Source organism: Eptesicus fuscus, chromosome 14 (genome assembly GCF_027574615.1).
Source record: "Eptesicus fuscus isolate TK198812 chromosome 14, DD_ASM_mEF_20220401, whole genome shotgun sequence".
In the NCBI taxonomy this organism is placed as follows: domain Eukaryota; kingdom Metazoa; phylum Chordata; class Mammalia; order Chiroptera; family Vespertilionidae; genus Eptesicus; species Eptesicus fuscus.
The window spans coordinates 58,552,881-58,571,707 of NC_072486.1; the positions used below are offsets into that span (position 1 = coordinate 58,552,881).

Genomic DNA, 18,827 nt, shown 5'->3' on the forward strand with positions numbered 1-18,827 from the left:
TTTCCTTCTACAACTGAAACTTTGTAGCCTTGGAGCGGAGCCAAGCCTGGGGCTCCCTCCGAGGCCCGTAGCCACTTGTGTTGGGGTTATAATTGAAACTTTGTTGCCTTAAGCGGGTGGGCCCAGCCAGGGTGTGCTGAAAGCTTTGCTTCCCCTGTTGCCGGCAGCAACCCTGGCCTGCTCTCTCAAGCTCCATTCTGCCGCCATTTGTTTGAATTTGTTTACCTTCTATAATTGAAACTTTGTAGCTTGAGTGGAGGCTTAGGCCTAAAACGGCTGGCAGAAAGCTTGGCTTCCTCTGTTACCTAGGAAACCTTGCTCTCTGTGGCTGTAGCCATCTTGGTTTAGGTTAATTTGCATACTCGCTCTGATTGGGTGGTGGGCGTGGCTTCTGGGTGTGTCGGAGGTATGGTCAATTTGCATATTTGTCTATTATTAGATTAGATGGCTGGATCCACAGGAGGGCAAAATCTGAGCCCCCAGGACATTCTTACAGATTTTTCACATTAAAGTTATTCTGCTATAATAAAAGCATACAAACATTCACTCCTTTTACCAGTAAAGGAGGGGGCCAGAACAGAAGGAAGCTAGCTCTTTGATGTGAACACTAGGTTTCAGCAAAACTTCCTATAAACATGATTCATTCACAAACCATCTCCCTTTTCCAAAATAAATGATGCATAAAGCCTCTCCCTCTTATTTCATTCCAAATCCTTACACTATTTACCCTACCTCGTACCCTCTGAATGTCCTGTTTTAGTGACATTTTCTTATTAATGTGCTTTGCAAACCAGTTAACATATGAAATTGGTGTATCAGTAACGACTACCTTGAGATTTTTGGGTGGCTTGAAATTGAAGAATGTAGTCAGTTTATTTTGAGAAGCATTAAGTTCTAGAAGATACGGCATACAACCCACACAAGACAAATCTGGGGAGAAAAAGAAATACACAATAAGGTAAGCCAATAAAATAAAAATTGGACAAAGTCATTAAAAACAACATTTGTTACATAAGAACATTTTTTAATTATACCAGATACAAGCACATCTTAATTATACCAGATACAAGCACACCCAGATGAGTGAAATGAATAGGGTGTGTGAAACACACACACACACACACACACACACACACACACACACACACAGAACCCTCTCCCTGAGCCGGTCACTGAACCTTCTCCCAGGGCCTCCCCACGCCCTCCACCCCCTTGTCCCAGGACAGCCACGTAACAATGAACAGGCCTCCTCGGGGTCCCAGCTCACTCTAACAGTCACATCTTCAAAAACTGCCAGCCGGGGAGGAAAGGACAAGAAGTTAGAGCCCAGATAATCTTCTTGATAATCGGCCCCTAAATAACTGAATTAGTTCTTTCAGGAAGACTGAAAATGCCACAATTTGAGAACTTTCTGTGCTACAAATTTTGTTTTATTTGGACTTAATCCTAAATCTAATTGATTATTTGAAGCAATTTAAATGATTGCTATTATTTTACTTTGACTCTGGATTGGCTCAAATGTATTTGAGTTCTGCATTTTATCCCAAGCAAATATTCTGAGCCTGAGTACTAAGTAAAGGACTGTAGTGCTAACATTCGTCCTAATGAAATTACATGTAAAACATAAGAAATGAAGTATTGTGTAGCGTTTTGCGGCCGCTTCACAGCAGACGTGCTTCCGGACAGGAGGAGAAATAAGAAACCAGCTCAGGCCCGGCCAGCATGGCTCAGTGATTGAGCATCGACCTATGACCCAGGAGCTCCGGTTCGATTCCTGGTCAGGGCACACGCCCAGGTTGCAGGCTCCATCCCCAGGAGGGGGCGTGCAGGAGGCAGCTGAGCAATGATTCTCTCCCATCATAGATGCTTCTATCCTCTCCCTCTCCTTTCCTCTCTGAAATCAATACAGATGGTTTTTAAAGAAAGAAACCAGCTCCGGAAGAACCCCACGATAACGACTTGCTGCCCCGTCTCTGCCAGTAACTTGTTTCTCCACCTGAAAATGGTAGTGATAGCGTCTCCTCTGTTCTCATTCTAGATCACAGGGCCAGTCACAGCCACTGAAGCCAGAAGCGCTCCACCAACTGCTACTTCATTTCTCTGGCCGAAACCATCCCCTTTCTCTAGCCTGACTGTTGAAATGAAATTGTTCTGGGAGGGGCACCCACAGGAACATCAACCGTTGGTGGGAATGAATGAGCGAATCAAGGAAGGCCGCCTGTGAGAGACACCTAAGGGGAAACTGCCATTGCTTTACAAGCGTGGCCTGCGTGTCCCTTCTGAGCTCAGCTCTGTGTCCGTCAGCAGTGGTCTCAACTCTTAATTTCCACCAGCCCCTCGGTCCCCTGCAGCTGACCTTTCTGTGGCCGGTAAAGGCTGGGCCACTGAGTTCTGTCTCGAAGCACAGCAGCAGCTACCACTTAGATGGAGATGAGGAGGTGGCAGGTACATTTCACACTGTGCAGATGGACAATGCTTTCAAGTCACTGACCGAGAAGTTCATGGTTCGGGTTGCTGGGTTTCTAACTTCTACAAGACGGTTAATCCCTTACTCGGTGTAGTGACCTCCATGTCCACCAGATGGCAGGAGCACCTCTCGAGTCTACATCCCTGGTTCTCAAAGAGTGGTCCTGACCAGCTTCACTGGGGAACTACTAACTAGAAATGCAAATTCTCAATTCCCACCCCAGATCTGAACCTGAAGCTCTGAGGGTGGGGCACAGCCACCTGTGTTTGATCAGCCCCCACTCCACGCCCCAGGTGATTCTGATGCAAACTGAGATTGGTCTGCTTCAATTCATCAGTAACACTGTCCTCACAGAAAGAAAAATCGACTGTACTTTCCAGACAGTAGGTTCTCAAACACTTGATGAGCTAATAAAACAGGTCTTAAAGATGAAAGGAGACGGATCCCAGAGGAAAGCTTCATTGGCAAGTGTGGGCTCCTTCATTGCTCAAGTGATGCCACACCTCCTCCTCCTTCCTCAGCACTAGCACCTGGAAGCCGCCCACCGCGCTGCAATTCCTTACCCAGTGAATGAAACCAACCTGTGGGGGGCGCGGGGGAGCACCTGCCAGTAACACTAAAAAAGTCTTTCTGATGCTGTGGCACCTGAGATTTGCTTTGAAATAATCCTGGGGAGCGGGGCAGGGAGCCAAAGAGGAAGCAAGATAGGCCACGGGCCCAGCCGATGTGACTCAGTGGTTGAGTATCGGCCCATGAATCAGGAGGTCATGGTTCAATTCCCTGTCAGGGCACCAGTTGTGGGGGGCGTGCAGGAGGCAGTCAATCAATGTTTCTCTCTCATCAGTGTTTCTATCTCTCTCTTCCTTTGTCTTCTTCTCTCTAATATATATATAATTTTTTTTTAAGTACCATATGCTTAAATAAAAAAAAGATAGGCCATGACTGGTAATTGTTGAACCTGATTATTCATGACAACAGTCCCTCTACTTGTTCACATGTTTGTATTTTTTCATAATAAAGTTTTATAAAACTGGAAGCTGGTGGGGAGGCAGTCTTTCAAAACAGTAGCAGTTTAAGAAAAAATATGCTAGAATATTTCTTAGCCATTGAAATAAAAGTGGATTTTAATTATTGCAGTCATATAAGGTTAAAAACAACAACACTTAAAATGAGCCAGAGAAGACCTTATCAGCAACATTTAATTGTGACAGAAAGACAAACTAAGGAAGAAACTAGAAAGATTATCGGTGAAGAAAGCAGGGCAGAAATGAGGATTTGCTTCTTTCCTTAGAAGCCTGAGGGAAAGAATTGTATACTTCAACTTCAAATAAGATCAGAAAATTAGAAACAAGGATCAAGCTTTCAAGGAAATGTAACTAATTTCATTAAATGTGAACAAGGTGTCACAACAAATAGGTCATATAGACCTTCTAATGTCAAAGTCAAGAGTTTAAGAATCAACTAACTATAGAGACAGCAAAAATAGAGGAAAAAATTAATCTGTGAATCTCTGTGCTCAAACAAGAACAGAACTAGATGGCCAGTACTAAAATGTTGTTGATGCAAATGAAAAATAAAGGAAAGAATCCATTAAAGGAAGAAAATAAAAACAAATTCATCTACACTGAATAAACTAAAAGAGGGAAAGAAAAGGGAATCGTGGGCTATTCAGGAAGTATTAAACAGGTAATAATTCCTCTCTTAAAAGGAAAAAGCAAACCTTCCACCTGATACCCTCGCCCCCAGCATAACATCGCAGGTTTGCCCACCCTGACCCTTTCTTCAGCCATCAGCCATTGGTTCCTTTTTACATGGAGCGCGTTGGGTAGATGTGTAAATTGATCCACAGTAGTCTTTGTATCAAGTTTTGTAGTATTAAACTATATCACCTACTGCAAAGCTCAACTTCTGAAATGATTCAGTGACCCATCAATGTACTAGAATGACAATTACATACCTCCAATTTTATTTGCTGAGAGATCCAGCTTCTGCAGGTGGACATATCCGCAGAGGATGCTAATGTCAATCAAATCACAACCCTGAGAAAATAAAAGGTAAAGGACTTTAATGTTGCTTTCATAGTTAGCACTCAGCCTTCTCCTGACGTCTAGAAATAACAGTTGTCAAAAGAAATCCAAAATTCCTTTCATAAAATAGAGTAGAAGTGAGAGGGGAAAAAATCTGAAGCCTACTACTAATAGGATCCCAAAACAGACTACAAGCCCCATTTAAAAATGCATTCCTCTGAAGAAAATAATAGCGTAGAAAATTAGTGTTGTTAGCAAGAACAAATACAACATGAAAAGGCAAATTAAGGCAGTGCCACAAAGACCTTTTGAGCAGAGTTTTATATTAAGAAACATGTACGAGTAATAAAGCCACAGCCTTTATCTGGTTGAAGAAACAGCGGATGCCTGGAATTTAAATGGCACCTTAAAGAGAGTTCACACCTAATCGGGAGATCATTAACCACCACACGCCCTCGTTCTCACGGGGCTCCTTTTCAACTCTCCCACAATAGAGGAAAAACCTGTGGGATCCACAGGGCCCAGTGTTCCCAATTTAGAGATGAGGAATGTGAGGTACAGAGAGGAGTGTAAATAGCCTAACATCGCATAGCAAGTTGGTGGTAGAGAAGCAGATTCAAGTCTCCTGAGTCCTTCCCTAACATTCCCTCCCTGACATCCCGCTGCTAGTGAACTGACAGGGGCTGGAGGGGTGTTCGGCCCCTTGGGACAAAGACTCATGTCACTGGTTTGTGTTGTGCCATCAGAGTCAGAAAAAGCCAACCACTGACATGTCATCATACGCAAGTTCTCAGCTACAATAATAACGGTGTTCAATAGAGGCCATTAGAACAGTGATCAATAAATACCTACTGAAACCCTGCTGTGTAGAAGGCACTGTGCTTGCCATGATGAGAAATACAATAATGAAACAGAGCCATATTGTGCCCTTAAGAAAAGTATGACTCTGGTAGAAGAGAACCTACATACACAAGTAATAACAGAAAGTAAAAAATAACGTGTAACATACCTACTAGTAAGATATTGGGGTAGAGGGGAATCACTAAACCAGGCAACCCTAAGACAATGTATTCAGTAAAGACAGGTTATGAAGGTAAAGTAATTCAACACGTAATATCTCACATGTAAGGAGGTCAGTGGCAAAGCAAGTTAAGCTTCAGTCCATCTGGCTGAAATAAGATTTAAAGAATTGCTTTTTTTGGTAGATCAATTTAAGGCATAGCGCTGCGTACCTAAGTGGAATATTGATCGCCAGGGACTTGTGTGGGGATGTATTGGCTGCTGGAATCATCTACCATTCCAGTGCCTACACAGTGCAATTCACACAGGGTGCTCCCTGTATGCGACTGCCCGGCCGGCTGAGTCATCCATAAAATGGTATAAAGTGAAAACAGGTAAAGGTGAGAGCCGTAATACGCTGTTCTCATAGGACATGCCATGGAGCCAGCGTGGGTGAAGAGAGCTTAACGTTTCTCAGATAGTTTACTAGTTCAAACCCAAGACAGAACAGCCTTACGATGATTTATACACTTGAGCCAAATTTTGGTGCCATAGCAAAATTTCAGTGTGCTTTTTCAACTGCGTTATCTGCATTTACTCAAGGAATATTAATGCTTTACAATACAAGGAAGCAAAAAGATGTATTGTTTGCCTAGGACTATAGAAAAACAAGGGGAAGAAGCCAGAGTCCTCTGAGAATTCTGCTCGTCTGAGAAAACCGAGCCCAGATTCTGTGCTGCACTGTGACCAGCATCGAAATCTTGAAAATTGACGAATAACAATACACTTGTTCATTAATAATAGGTGTCTTTAGGAAAGGGAGAGACTGCTCACAGCTACTTATTTCTTGACTTACTAGGGGGGAAAGTCAATACCAAAACCCTTTGTTCCCATGGATTCAGATATAAATTGTAGTCCTGATCAGAAAGAAAATTCTTAAAGAGTTTTTGATTAGTTTTACAGAATCAAATTCAACCTTCTGGAAAGAAGGCATTGATTGCTATAAAATAACTACTTAAGATGAAAGAAATAGGCTCCGAAGGGAATGAAACAAAGGAATTTGAGAAGCTGGTTGTTGGACTGGCCAGGATTCTTTGATGTCTAACATTTACATAAATAACTCTTATCACCAAGCTCCACCAAATGCGACTGAGACGTGGGGCCACCACAAAAGCTATGGGTATCGGAAAAAAGTGGATATGGCCCAACCCGTGTCAAGATGTAGCCAGGCAATGGCGATCTTGTCACACTCACCGATAAAGTTAGGTTGAGGAAGACCTGCTCAGTCCCGGAACCGGAGCGCCCCAACTGGTAGAGTGCCTCAGCCACGGCCTCCTCTCTCAGGACCCCATCAAATTCACCCTGCAAAAAATAAAATAAAATAAAATAATCAGCAGAGGTGGACCAAGAGGACTTCCAATTCAAAGAAACAAGCTATCCGTCTCATCCGGCACTTACTCAGAATGTGACATATCGAGGAGCTGAGCACTCCAAACCTTACCAGTCCCCCCAAAATTCTGTGTGGAAGACACAGATTACATTTGTTTACATCAATATCTATCAAGTCATTGCTTTCACTGCTGCTCACTTTTCAGGTGGTCACTGGCATTAGGTATGCCAAGTGCAAGGAACACAATAGGCACACCAATGTTAGTGGTGATAGTTACATTGATGGAGCACCGTGCCAAGAGCTCATGATGGAATCAACTCATTTAATCCTCCTGGCCACCCCCAGGTAGGTACCCTTAGCTCCATTTCACAGATGAAGAAGGCTTACAGAGGTTAATTTGCCCCAAACTGCATAGCTAGTTTGTGACAGAGCCAAAACACGAACCCACGTCTTTCCAACCCCAGGGCCATTCTCACCGGTACACCTGACTGCCTGCCCACACCCTGAAGGCCGGTTACATCAAATTAAGGCAATGGCTTTGCTAAATCTGGTATTCTTGTTGGAGAAAACAGGTCTTCAGTCAGCTTCCTATTGGTGAATTTTGCTGGATTCATACAGCTTACCAGATTTATTAAAAGGGTAGTAATCATTTCCATAAAGGGGTCTGTAGACATCCACGGGCCACTGGTGGCCCAACGTGCCCTTTCCTCAGTAGTGACAGAAGAAGAGATAACAGGTGGTTAGTGCTGCCTTCAACTCTGTAATGACCCGCATATTATCACTAGCGTCAGCACGAGGACACAACATACAGAAATCACATCAGTCACACCCAAATAACTAAGCATAACTGGCATGCGGACTGTGATGGCAAAATGTCTTTTCGGGTTTTCCACGTTAATTCGGGTACTGACGACATAAGTACGTAGGCTGGTGCTATTGTAAGGATTTTCTTTCTCCCCAAATTTGCACTAACCCAGGGAAGCAAGTATCGTTCACACGGAGATAGCCCACAGGCTTCGGGGCTGGGCAGGCTTGGTTTGAACCCTGGATCTGCCATTGTGGATACATGACTTTAGGCGGATAAAGTTTTCTCTCAGCCTCACAGTCTTCATCTATAAATAAGAAACATTATTACCTTCTCTTAATGTTTGGGGAGAATGAAAAAATAGTCTACGTAAATCTCTTAACACAATGGCTAGAATATAGCAAGTGTTCCCAATAAATGACAGTTGTTACTACTAATTGATGCAGTCAGAAGTCCCACATCTGAATGTTTCCTTCATCCATGCCAATCAACCTGTGCACAGAATGGGGGAAAGCATTTACTTTTCTAAATAAAGTTCCTTATTTGGGCATCAGAGTTCCCAAGGATGGCCAATCTATAATAATAAAAGCCTAATATGCTAATTAGACTGGACATACTTCCGGAAGACCTTCTGGATGAAGCCGCAGCGGCGGGGGCCAAGGCAGAGGCGGCCACCGCCGCCACAGGCAGGGGCTGAGCCCTTGCACGAATTTCATGCACCGGGCCTCTAGTTTCTTATAAAAGGCCTGGGAAGGGATTGAGGTGAGCGTGTTACCTTCCCTCCAAAACTTTCCACCTAAACCTCTGAAGTTTACCTGACCCAGCCCCTCCACTTCCTGGCTAAGAGAAGATGTTGCACCTCTTACTTACAGCAGGTGAATGTCTGTAGCCACTGATATGGAGACCTGCCATAGAGTCGGCATTTTCCCAGATCCCCCAGGGAAGACTCCCCAGCAATGCCCTCACACCTCCTTTGGGGTTCCTGCCGTTGGTCAGGAGCACCCCTTTCCCCTCTGGTCTTTGGTCATTTTCAGTCCTTTTATGCCCTATCTCTATCTTGGGCGGCATCAGAGTCCCCAAGGATGGCCATTCAACACGCCTTCGACTCCAAGCACATGCACATACACACATTTCTTTGCTTTCTCAACTTCAGACACCTTAAAATCGATCTCCTCCAAACTTCAGGCACTCAGTTCCAGGGCCATGCCCTGGCCTGGTCACCAGCCTAAACTGCTCCACCCTAGACATCTCAAACCCAGCATTCCATTTCTCTCTGAACCTACGGGTGCCTACTTTCAACCTTTCCAATACCCACTGAACTTGTTCTTGGATCTCAACAGAATCTCCAGTCTGTTCGTCCTTCCCTTCTCGGAGTCTACCTCTCCTGACTGTCCTTCTTTCCGTACTGGGTATCCCATGAGCAATTTCTTTTTTAAAAAATATATATTTTATTGACTTTTTACAGAGAGGAAGGGAGAGGGATAGAGAGTTAGAAACAATGATGAGAGAGAAACATCGATCAGCTGCCTCCTGCACACACCCCCACTGGGGCTGTGCCCACAACCAAGGTACATGCCCCTGACCGGAATCGAACCCGGGACCCTTCAGTCTGCAGGCCGATGCTCTATCCACTGAGCCAAACCGGTTAGGGCCTCATAAGCAATTTCAATGTCTCTACTCTCAAGTCTCTGACTCCTGGCCCCCTGGTTGCAATTGCCACATACATACCCAAACCTGGAGCAAGTTCTCAGTGGAGCACTGTGCAGAGATTGTGGCATGCTCATCACATGCCGGACAGGGACACAAGCAATTTCAGGACTTTGATAAACATGACACTAGAGGTAAACAGGGCACCCTTTTTGTCAGGTCTAGTGGGGAGCAGAGAGTAGCAAAGGCTTCCTTGGGGAGAGAGCAGTTAAGTTGAGACCCAAAGTTGTGAGTTATTCTGGAAAAGGGGGCAGAAAAGAGGGCCAAGAAGGATACTGCAGGCAAAGAGGGAAAGCATGCACAAAATCTCCATGGCAAAGGCGCGCATGGACCATTGGGAAACTACAGAGAGTTCCAACTAGCTGAAGCACAAAGTGGGGAGGCGGAGTTCAGTGCCTAGTACAAACATAGGTTGAAGAATTAATGACCCCACTCTCCCCAGGGCTGGGAAAGGCCCCACCACCATGCATTCTGGTGCCACTCTACAGTCAACTTCACCTGGGCCTCAGGCCTATTAGCCCTCTCCCACTCTTTTATCAGCTGCCTTTCAACTCCCCACCTTGACTGTGCAGAGTCCACTGCCGGAAACCGAACATTGACACTTGGTAGTTAAATGTGAAAAGGGAATCCGGAATGCTTTGGTCAACCTTAATCGCTCTGAATGATGAGAGCTAGTCACTCATTGTTTAGTTGAGACATTGGTAGTTAAAGCAACTTTCACCTGTTAATCATATGTAAATTTTTGCTGATTGTCTATTGTTGGAATTTCCTGCCTAAAGGATATGGATGTATCTCAGAACCCCAATAAAAGGGATGGCAAAGGCCAGAGCAGTGGCAGTCCTCCCCCTAGAGGTGGACTCCCGCCTGGCCCCCCATTTACCCAAATTAACTCTTTTCCAGTCTCTTTTCATTTTGATTGCGGCCTTCTCCAGAAACCGGACCTCAACAGGAACTCTGAAACATGCGGGACGTGACAAGGGATTCCACAGTCCACCCTCTCCTCAAACTGGCCAGTGACGCCACTCCTCTGGCAAAGTAGAAACAACCAGACACGAACCCGCTCCACGTTCTGCACCTGCCCTAAAGCTGCTCACTTGGGTCTCGGATAAGCCTGCTCCTTCTCCACATTCAGGGTCCCACTCCCTCTGTTTCCTCAGGGACTTCGCTCAGGGACCATCCACGTTGCCCTCTTTTGCCTGGGATTTCACACAGTCACTCTCCACTGTGCCTCTCCAGCTATACGAGTTGTGAGTCTCTTCTGTCCTAGAGGGCTCCCTGCAGTCCTGCTTACGTTCCGTTATCTGGAGCTATTGTCTCCCTTGATCACCAAGTTCCTCCAGGGCTGTTTTATATCCTTCAGTTCCCCTTCCTCGCCTCTCATTCGCTCTTCAGCTCGCTTCTGCCTTCACCACATCACAAAACCACGTGGGCCTCAGGTAGGCCCAGCTAAGAAGCACTTTTTATAAAAGGCCTCTTCCCACTTAACATAATGGCAGCAATAGTATCCCCGTGTCCTCAAGACTCTTCCTTGGCTTGGCTTCCCTATCACACAGCTCTTCCTTCCTTCCTTCCTTCCTTCCTTCCTTCCTTCCTTCCTTCCTTCCTTCCTTCCTTCCTAAATATATTTGTATTGATTTCAGAGAGAGGAAGGGAGAGGGAGAGAGAGAAACATCAATGATGAGAGGGAATCATGGAGCGGCTGCCTCTTGCACGCCCCCTACTGGGGATCAAGCCCACAACCCTGACCTCCTGGTTCATGGGTGGATGTTCAACCGGCATCCATACTGGCCAGGCACACACTGCTCTTCTTTCCAGTTTCCTTCCCTAAACTCGCCTCATCTGCCGGCTACTTAAATACCTATACCCCAGGATTCTATGCTTGGCCGTCCTCTCCTCTTCCTTCCTGGCTGATCACACAGACTTCAATGCTGATGATTCCTGGTCTTCTACTCTGAGTCCGTGTCCCTGATTTCAGTCATATGACTAGTATATCCAACTCCCTATTACACAGCTCTATTTGTTCCTGTTTTTTACTGTGGTTAAAGCCTTAACATCCCCACCCCCATCCCAGACCATGTCATAGGCCTAGCAGGCATCCCAGGCTTATTATATTCAATCAGTAACTTTCCCATCTCAAATATGTTACATGTTTTCATCTTTACCTTCATTTGCATTTCCACTTCCACTGCCTGAATGCAGCCTCTTGTCTCTCCTCCACAGATATTTCTGGAGTCTTCTCACTGACCTCCCTGCTTCTAAACGAATCCCACTCAGCCACCAAAGCCCTCCACAACCTGGCCCCCACCTCAGCCGCTTTTTCTGCTCTCACCTGTAATCCATCAATAGGAAAAGCTGCCATCTGCCTGCTCACACACCACCTCTCCACCCAGACAAGGGTCTACTTTCCTTAAAGTCTTCCATGATCCCTACAACCCAGCTGGCATCTGTACACAGCAGAGTACATAATGCTTCACATAATGCATAGGTATGATTTACTCACATTCTTATCTCACTTTGAGAGGGACCATGTAGATCTTCAATCATGTTCTCACCATCTTCTATCATTACTGTTGCTATTAGTATTACATCTAAAATATTTGAGAGCCTACTCTGTATCAGACACTATATTAAGGACTTCAACATAGTTTCTCATTAAATTTGATGTTCATAACAATCCATGAGTAGGCATTATTACCCACATTAGTCACTGGAAAAGAGTGATTTTCATGCATCAGACACATGCAATGGGCCCAGACTCTTCTTTTGCCCCTTATAGTCAAAGAGCGCTTCTCACATAATAATCATTCAATTAATGTTTATTCAATGAAGTCTACATGAATTAAATCATTTAATGGGCTGTAGTTTGCAAATAAAAACATGCAACTACATGTTTTTAGAAAAATAAAGTGAACTGGTGATTCATTTGTGGATTCCTCTGGGGTGGAAGCTGGTGGAAACCATACAAACATCTCAAAATTGTAAAAACACTGCAATTGTTTTTGCAATAGTCACTGTTAAAGGTTGCAAAGTAAACAAAAAGATGAACAAATAAGGAATAATTTCCTATAATCTATTTTAAGCAAAACTAGTGTGTGTGTGTGTGTGTGTGTGTGTGTGTGTTTAAGAAAACAAATAACATATTAGAAGCCAAGAGAAGGAAGTGATGTGATGAGAAGTAGAAAGGGACAGAAGACAGGTAATGGGCTAAGAAGGAAGCAGGATGATAAACGTAAGAAAGGAGTGGATTTGAGTGGTGTATAAATATTATTTATACTGTTACTATGTTATTAGTAACAGTATAAATAATATAGTATGCTAAGTATTTTACATGTAGAATCTCATTTAATTCTCACAATTCTCCTTTGAAGTAGGTTTTATTATAATTCACATATTCCAGATGAGACATAGAGAGGTAAAGTAACTTGCTCAAAATCTCACAGCTAACAAAAGGCTTTATTGGAACCAAAGACAGTATTCTGAACAGCTGGTCTGCACTATCTCCCTCAAGTCCATGAGGGCTTCAGAGGTTTGAGGCTAATTGCATTACAGGCACTCAGTAATCACCGTGACCATCATGGCATTACAAATCTTAACTAGGCTAAGACATGGAAGATAAATCACTAAACATAAAAGTTCAAATAAGTCCTTTTTAGCTTGACAGTTCAGTATATTAAAACTTATGAGATACTATAAAAAGCTAAAATATGTGAAAACACAAAATAAACATTTAGAATGCAAATGGAAGAACTAATAAACGTTTCCCACATACATCCTATAAGCCAAAAAGGAATAACTAGTTCAAGTCATCCCCTTCTCTGGTTTGTTAATGGCATACTGAAGATGGATTAACAGTGCTACTAATGAGCCTCATAGCTTAAGAGCATGTGTTAATTAGAATAATAAAGTGAACTGGTGATTCATTTGTGGATTCCTCTGGGGTGGAAGCTGGTGGAAACCATACAAACATCTCAAAATTGTAAAAACACTGCAATTGTTTTTGCAATAGTCACTGTTAAAGGTTGCAAAGTAAACAAAAAGATGAACAAATAAGGAATAATTTCCTATAATCTATTTTAAGCAAAACTAAGTGTAACTGGCCCCTGTAAAAGGAGGTAGAAGAACAGGAAAGATAAAATGGAGGTGGAAAAAACGGGCCAAATGTTGAGAGTGACCAAAAGGACATCACAAAAGAAGGGAACCCCGGCGGGGTGAAGAGTGGTGGCCTCAGAGTAACAGAGGACGATGCACGTTACTGAGGGGGAAATAAGAAGAGGTGAGACTAAGGAGGAAAAGAGTTTGGGAAACGGAGCAGGCATGCAAAGAGAAGCATGTTTGGCTTCCAGGAGGAACGGTGACTAGGGAAAGGTGCAAAGTTGCCAAGAGGGCAAGACAGAAGAACATCACAGAATGGGGACATTGGAATCATTCCATTTCTCTGCATCATACCAGTATCTACTTCTGAAAAGAATTTGAGGCAATTTCTACTACAAAGGAAGAGAAAAGAGGAGAGACAAACCTATCTCAAGAAAAACGATTGAAAGTAAGAAAAATATTGATTTGAGTTTCCTGGCAGCAGGACAAAGAGGAGAACATAACAGTTCATTGAAAAGAAGCCAGTCAATTTGTGTGTGTGTGTGTGTGTGTGTGTGTGTGTGTGTGTGTGTGTGTTTTAAGAAAACAAGTAACATATTAGAAGCCAAGAGAAGGAAGTGATGTGATGAGAAGTAGAAAGGGACAGAAGACAGGTAATGGGCTAAGAAGGGAGCAGGATGATAAGCGTAAGAAAGGAGTGGATTTGAGTGGTGTTTAGAATGGGTATCTATTAATGTGAATTTGTACAATGTACAAGGCAAAGCCACCACCCCAGGCAATGTCAATGGGAATGTTGGGAACCGTCTCTACATCCTAAAACACTCCCAAAGTGAGGGGTGTGTGTGTGTGTGTGTGTGTGTCTGTGTGTGTGTGTGTGTGTTGCTTGATAATGTGTCAGATACACCTGGCAGAAGTAATATATTAAACTTGTACGTCACTTAGTGTTTGAGGAAGCACTTCTCAAATTATTTTTAAAAAGTAAATAAAATAAAATAAATCCCTAGAGCAAAGACGACGAAGGGACTGGAAGTGGGAGAGAGCACTGGAGTACTTCAAAATCCCAGGGAAAAGGGTGCAGGGGGTGTCAAGGACGAACTCTACCTATTCACAATCTTGTCAAGGTATAATTTTAACAAAGTCGAAGCCTTAAGTCCCATATAAATAGTAATTTTTCATAACGACGCTGCATAATTTGACTCTTTAAGAAACCAAGTGTGCTAATGAAACCAAAGGGGAAACTTGGTAATATTTCAATAAGGGGCGGGCGAGAAAACCGGGTAACTGAAATGGGAAGAAAATAGGGGAAGCCTCGAAGTGGTCAGGACGAACGAGGGGTGCGTGGGGGGCTGCCGCAGAAGCAGCGGGGTCCCACGGCTGGAGAGAGGAGAGAGGTGGTGAGGGGTGGGGGGAAGGCACACCTCCAAATTCAGCAGCTCGGACTCTGAGGACTCCTCGGAATCCATTAGCTCCTCTTCCTCGCCCTCGCCCTCGCTCTCGGATTCCTCTTGCTCTGGGTCCGACTCCGGATAGCGGTGAATGATCTGCTGGAGCAGGAAGGAGGAGGAGGAGGTTTTGTAAGGACCTATCAGTCTCTGCCCCATGGGAAATGAAGACCAGCGTTCTTTTTCTGGGCGAACCAGTACCGACTGGGCTCCACCTCTTGAACCGCTGCCTCCCTGGAGAGAGGTAGTTTTCCTTCTCTGGGGATCTCCCCCGGAGGTCGCCATCTTGTTTACTTGGGTTGCCTAAGAGACTGACACGGGGGTAGGGGCACCGCAAGGGATTCTGGGGGCTGTAGTCTTTCCCCCATCCAGAGTCCTAGCTTTTAGTCAGTGACACTGGTGGCACGCGCCTTTTCTTTTTCTCTGCCCCTTCTTCTTCTTATTTATTTATTTTTTAAAATATATTTTATTGATTTTTTACAGAGAGGAAGGGAGAGGGATAGAGAGATAGAAACATCGATGAGAGAGAAACCTCGACCAGCTGCCTCTTGCACACTCCTCACTGGGGATGTGCCTGCAACCAAAGTACATGCCCTTGACCGGAATCGAACCTGGGACCCTTGAGTCTGCAGGCTGACCCTCTATCCACTGAGCCAAACCGGTTAGGGCTCTGCCCCCTCTTCTTGCTCTTCTTCTCTCCCTCCACCCCCCTTTAGTGCATTCAGTGTCTGGCTTTGTTTCTTTTTGTCTTTCTCATTTTTACCTCTTTTTCACACACCCCTTTACTTTGTGTCCAACTGTTTTCTCTGGACCTCGAGGCCGCTCTCAAAGATTTTTCATCCTACCATAAGATCACCTGTGAGCCCCATCCTGTTTCATCCACGAAGGCTCTTTTCGCAGAGTCAAACTTTGGAAGTGTTAGATGTTTCTCTAACACTCTCTATCGAAAAGCTAATAATGCTGAAGTTTTACACTATGCAGAGCGTGGTGTCAGGAGATGAGGGTGTGTATAAATGAAATAAAAGGCGTGGCTTCCAACCTTATGGTTTAATTGGAGATAATAAAGAGAAACTAGCAGACAACAACTGAAGCTGATTTGCAATTAAATTCATTTTTTCTCGGACACGATAAGCCATGTCCTTGGGGAGAAAAAATGACAGTGGTCCAACAATCCAATCCAGAGAGAGAGGGGGCGGGGGGCTGGGAAGACTGTCAAGTTGATACTGTATCTGAAAGCTTCTGAAGAGCTATTAGCATTCCACAGATAATTGTTAGTCAAGTGACCTGAATTTGGTAATTATTTTTGTCTTTTTGTATAGGTTCTCTTTGCAGTTTCATAAAATACTCTGGGAAGATTACAAAGCATGACTTTATGTTAGTGTGATTTTATGCAGCCCCATAGCCTTAAGCTCCACAAAGTAGACAGTCTATAGAAAAGCAGAATGACAATTACAGTAACTATTATTATCATCATGATGGCAATAGAGATCCTGGCAGGGAAGGCGTCCTTGTCCCCCTGGCCTTACAGGCCTTTTCTCCGTGCTTCAGTGACAGCAGTTACAAACACAAAATCAGCTGTCAGTGGCTGTCGGGGGAGGAGAAAAGAATCCTACGGACACCATCCATGGACTATTATCTTTCTCAGTGCTTGAGGGATCCTTAAAACGGTAATAATGCTTTCAGAATTGCATTCTTTTGTTATCTTGCTGGTCATAAATGTAAAGGCTATGATGAAAGTATCTCTTTCTGCTAGGCTCATCTTGCAGCTTGCTTATTTCTTTTTTTCCAGTGGGTAGAGGCCCCTCCAAGGGGCCTTTCCCCACCTTCACCCCCTTATGACCTGGCTCTAGCTAACTGACATAGGGGAGAGGAGGATAGAATATATAAAAATGGAAACCCCGTGTATTTTTGGTTGCTCTCCCCACTCCCCCTATAATAGCTTAATCAGCATTTCTAGCAAAGCAAGTTTTGCCAATGTCAATCTATTAAGGAAATGTCTTAGGCTGTCAGTTAGGGCCTGTCAGAGGATAATTTTCCAAGGTTAATATGTAATTCTCATACCAAGTACAGGATGAAACATATGTGATTTTATTCAACTCAATTAATGAGGAAATGAGTAAGATGGTAACAGTATTCATAATTCACAAAGAAAGATATCCCGAAATAAGTTCCCTAAGAGATAAAACTGGTTAATGCCTTTTAGGACATTAAGCTATAGCTTTTGGGGTTATATATTTCTAAGCGTTTTGTCTCTTTTCATCTTTATGTTTATTCTTTTCTATTTCCATTTGACAGATGAGGTAACTGAGACCCAGAGAAGTTAGGTAACGGGCCCAAAGTCAAGTTCTGGTGTTGAAATCCAAACCTAGAATGACCAACTCCATAGTCCACCTTCAACTACCACTTTTGCAGGTGAGCGGGGAGTAAACCCTTCCCATTAGTACAAAATATCAAGAATCACTTCCATGTATTCATTGCTTACTATAAACCAGGCCTTCAGTTAATTATTCCAACTGCTCTCTGAAATAGGAACTGATATTCCCATTTTTACAAAGCAGAAGAACAATGTTTAAAAATGCTAGCAAGTTGCCCAGACACACTATTTGTGTCCAAATCAAAACTCCAACTCCAGTCTTCCTGGATCCAAAGCCTCTGAACTTAACCATTAGTACTTTATTTTCTCTAGAATCTAAATTAGTTTCTCAGGAAATAATTGTAAGGTACCAAGAGCCTGGCCCTGGTGAGATACTGAAAATGTTATGTAAGGCCAGGGGGACAAGGACGCCTTCCCTGCAAGGATCTCTATTGCCATCATGATGATAATAATAGTTACTGTGTGTGTGTGTGTGTGCTCACTGGGGGCCAGGTTTCCAGGGCCAGGGAAGTGGAGCAGGGTGGACAAAGGCCGTGGGATTTAATAACCCAGGAGAGCACGGTCTTCTGTGAGAGCTCAGAATCCTCTCCTACGTGGCTGAGAGGAAAGAGAACGTGGGACAGCCTCACCATGACACCCAAGAGCACCTCTCTTGGGAGGACATCCAGCATAGGCTGTAGGGAGGGGAGAATCAAAGAGGTAAAGAGCTTAAGTTTGAAAGACGGTGCCAACTACCTCTAGCTACTTGGTAGCTTTGCCCCAGAAGTATTACTTACCCTTACCCCTAATTTTTCTGTCTGGAACAGGAGTGTCCACTAACCTGGAGTCAGTACCCTAGAAGAAAAGGGGCAGGAGTGAGAAAGAGGATGAAATTGTCTCATGTAGCAAAATGTCTTAGCAGAATCTAGGGGATGACTTTTTAAAAAAATGTAGAACAGATGGGACTGGTGAGATAGTCTGACAGCCATGAGGAGAAACCAGAATCTTATAATCCTTGGTTTTACACACAGATGATACTTTCTCATGAGATTAACAGGAGACTTTGTTGGTTGCTGATGTACTGTATATTTTTGGCACTTTACACAATTTACATCTTGTCTAGCCGGTTAGCCTAGTAACACATTGAAGTTAGAATCTTTATCTTCTCTCACTCAAGTCATTATTTCCATATTGGCTTTGCTACTGTCAGTATTATCTTCCACCACAAACAAATCTTTGCTACTATAAAGCCCCCCTGCAACCCCCAAAAGCGTCAAGTCTTTCCAACAATGCAGGAATATTAGTTAGGGTTCTGCAGAGAAACAGAACCAATCCTATCTAATAAAAGGGTAATATGCAAATTAACCATCACTCCGTCACAAAGATGGCGGCACCCATAGCCACAAGATGGTGGCGCCCAGTCCCCTCAGCCTCACCGGAGTCCCCCAGTCCTGGGGGGGGGGGTTGCTGCTGAGAGCAGGCAGCGTGAGCGGCCTGGCAGAATGCTTGTTTCGTCGCCACAGCGATGGAGGGCCTCTGGGCAGT

General features: G+C 44.0%; 1 protein-coding gene across 1 annotated transcript in view; it reads right to left on the minus strand.

Moving 5' to 3' along the window:
* Positions 1–15,214, minus strand: part of LRGUK (leucine rich repeats and guanylate kinase domain containing) — a 106,401-nt gene extending 91,187 nt beyond the window's left edge. The window contains exons 1-4 of the mRNA XM_008150546.3: positions 14,906–15,214; positions 6,748–6,855; positions 4,425–4,506; positions 830–930 (exon numbers count right to left, since the gene is read on the minus strand). Of these exons, the coding sequence (XP_008148768.1) occupies positions 830–930; positions 4,425–4,506; positions 6,748–6,855; positions 14,906–15,214 (600 nt within the window). The remainder of the gene's footprint in view (positions 1–829; positions 931–4,424; positions 4,507–6,747; positions 6,856–14,905) is intronic.
* Between the last annotated feature and the right edge of the window lie 3,613 nt (positions 15,215–18,827).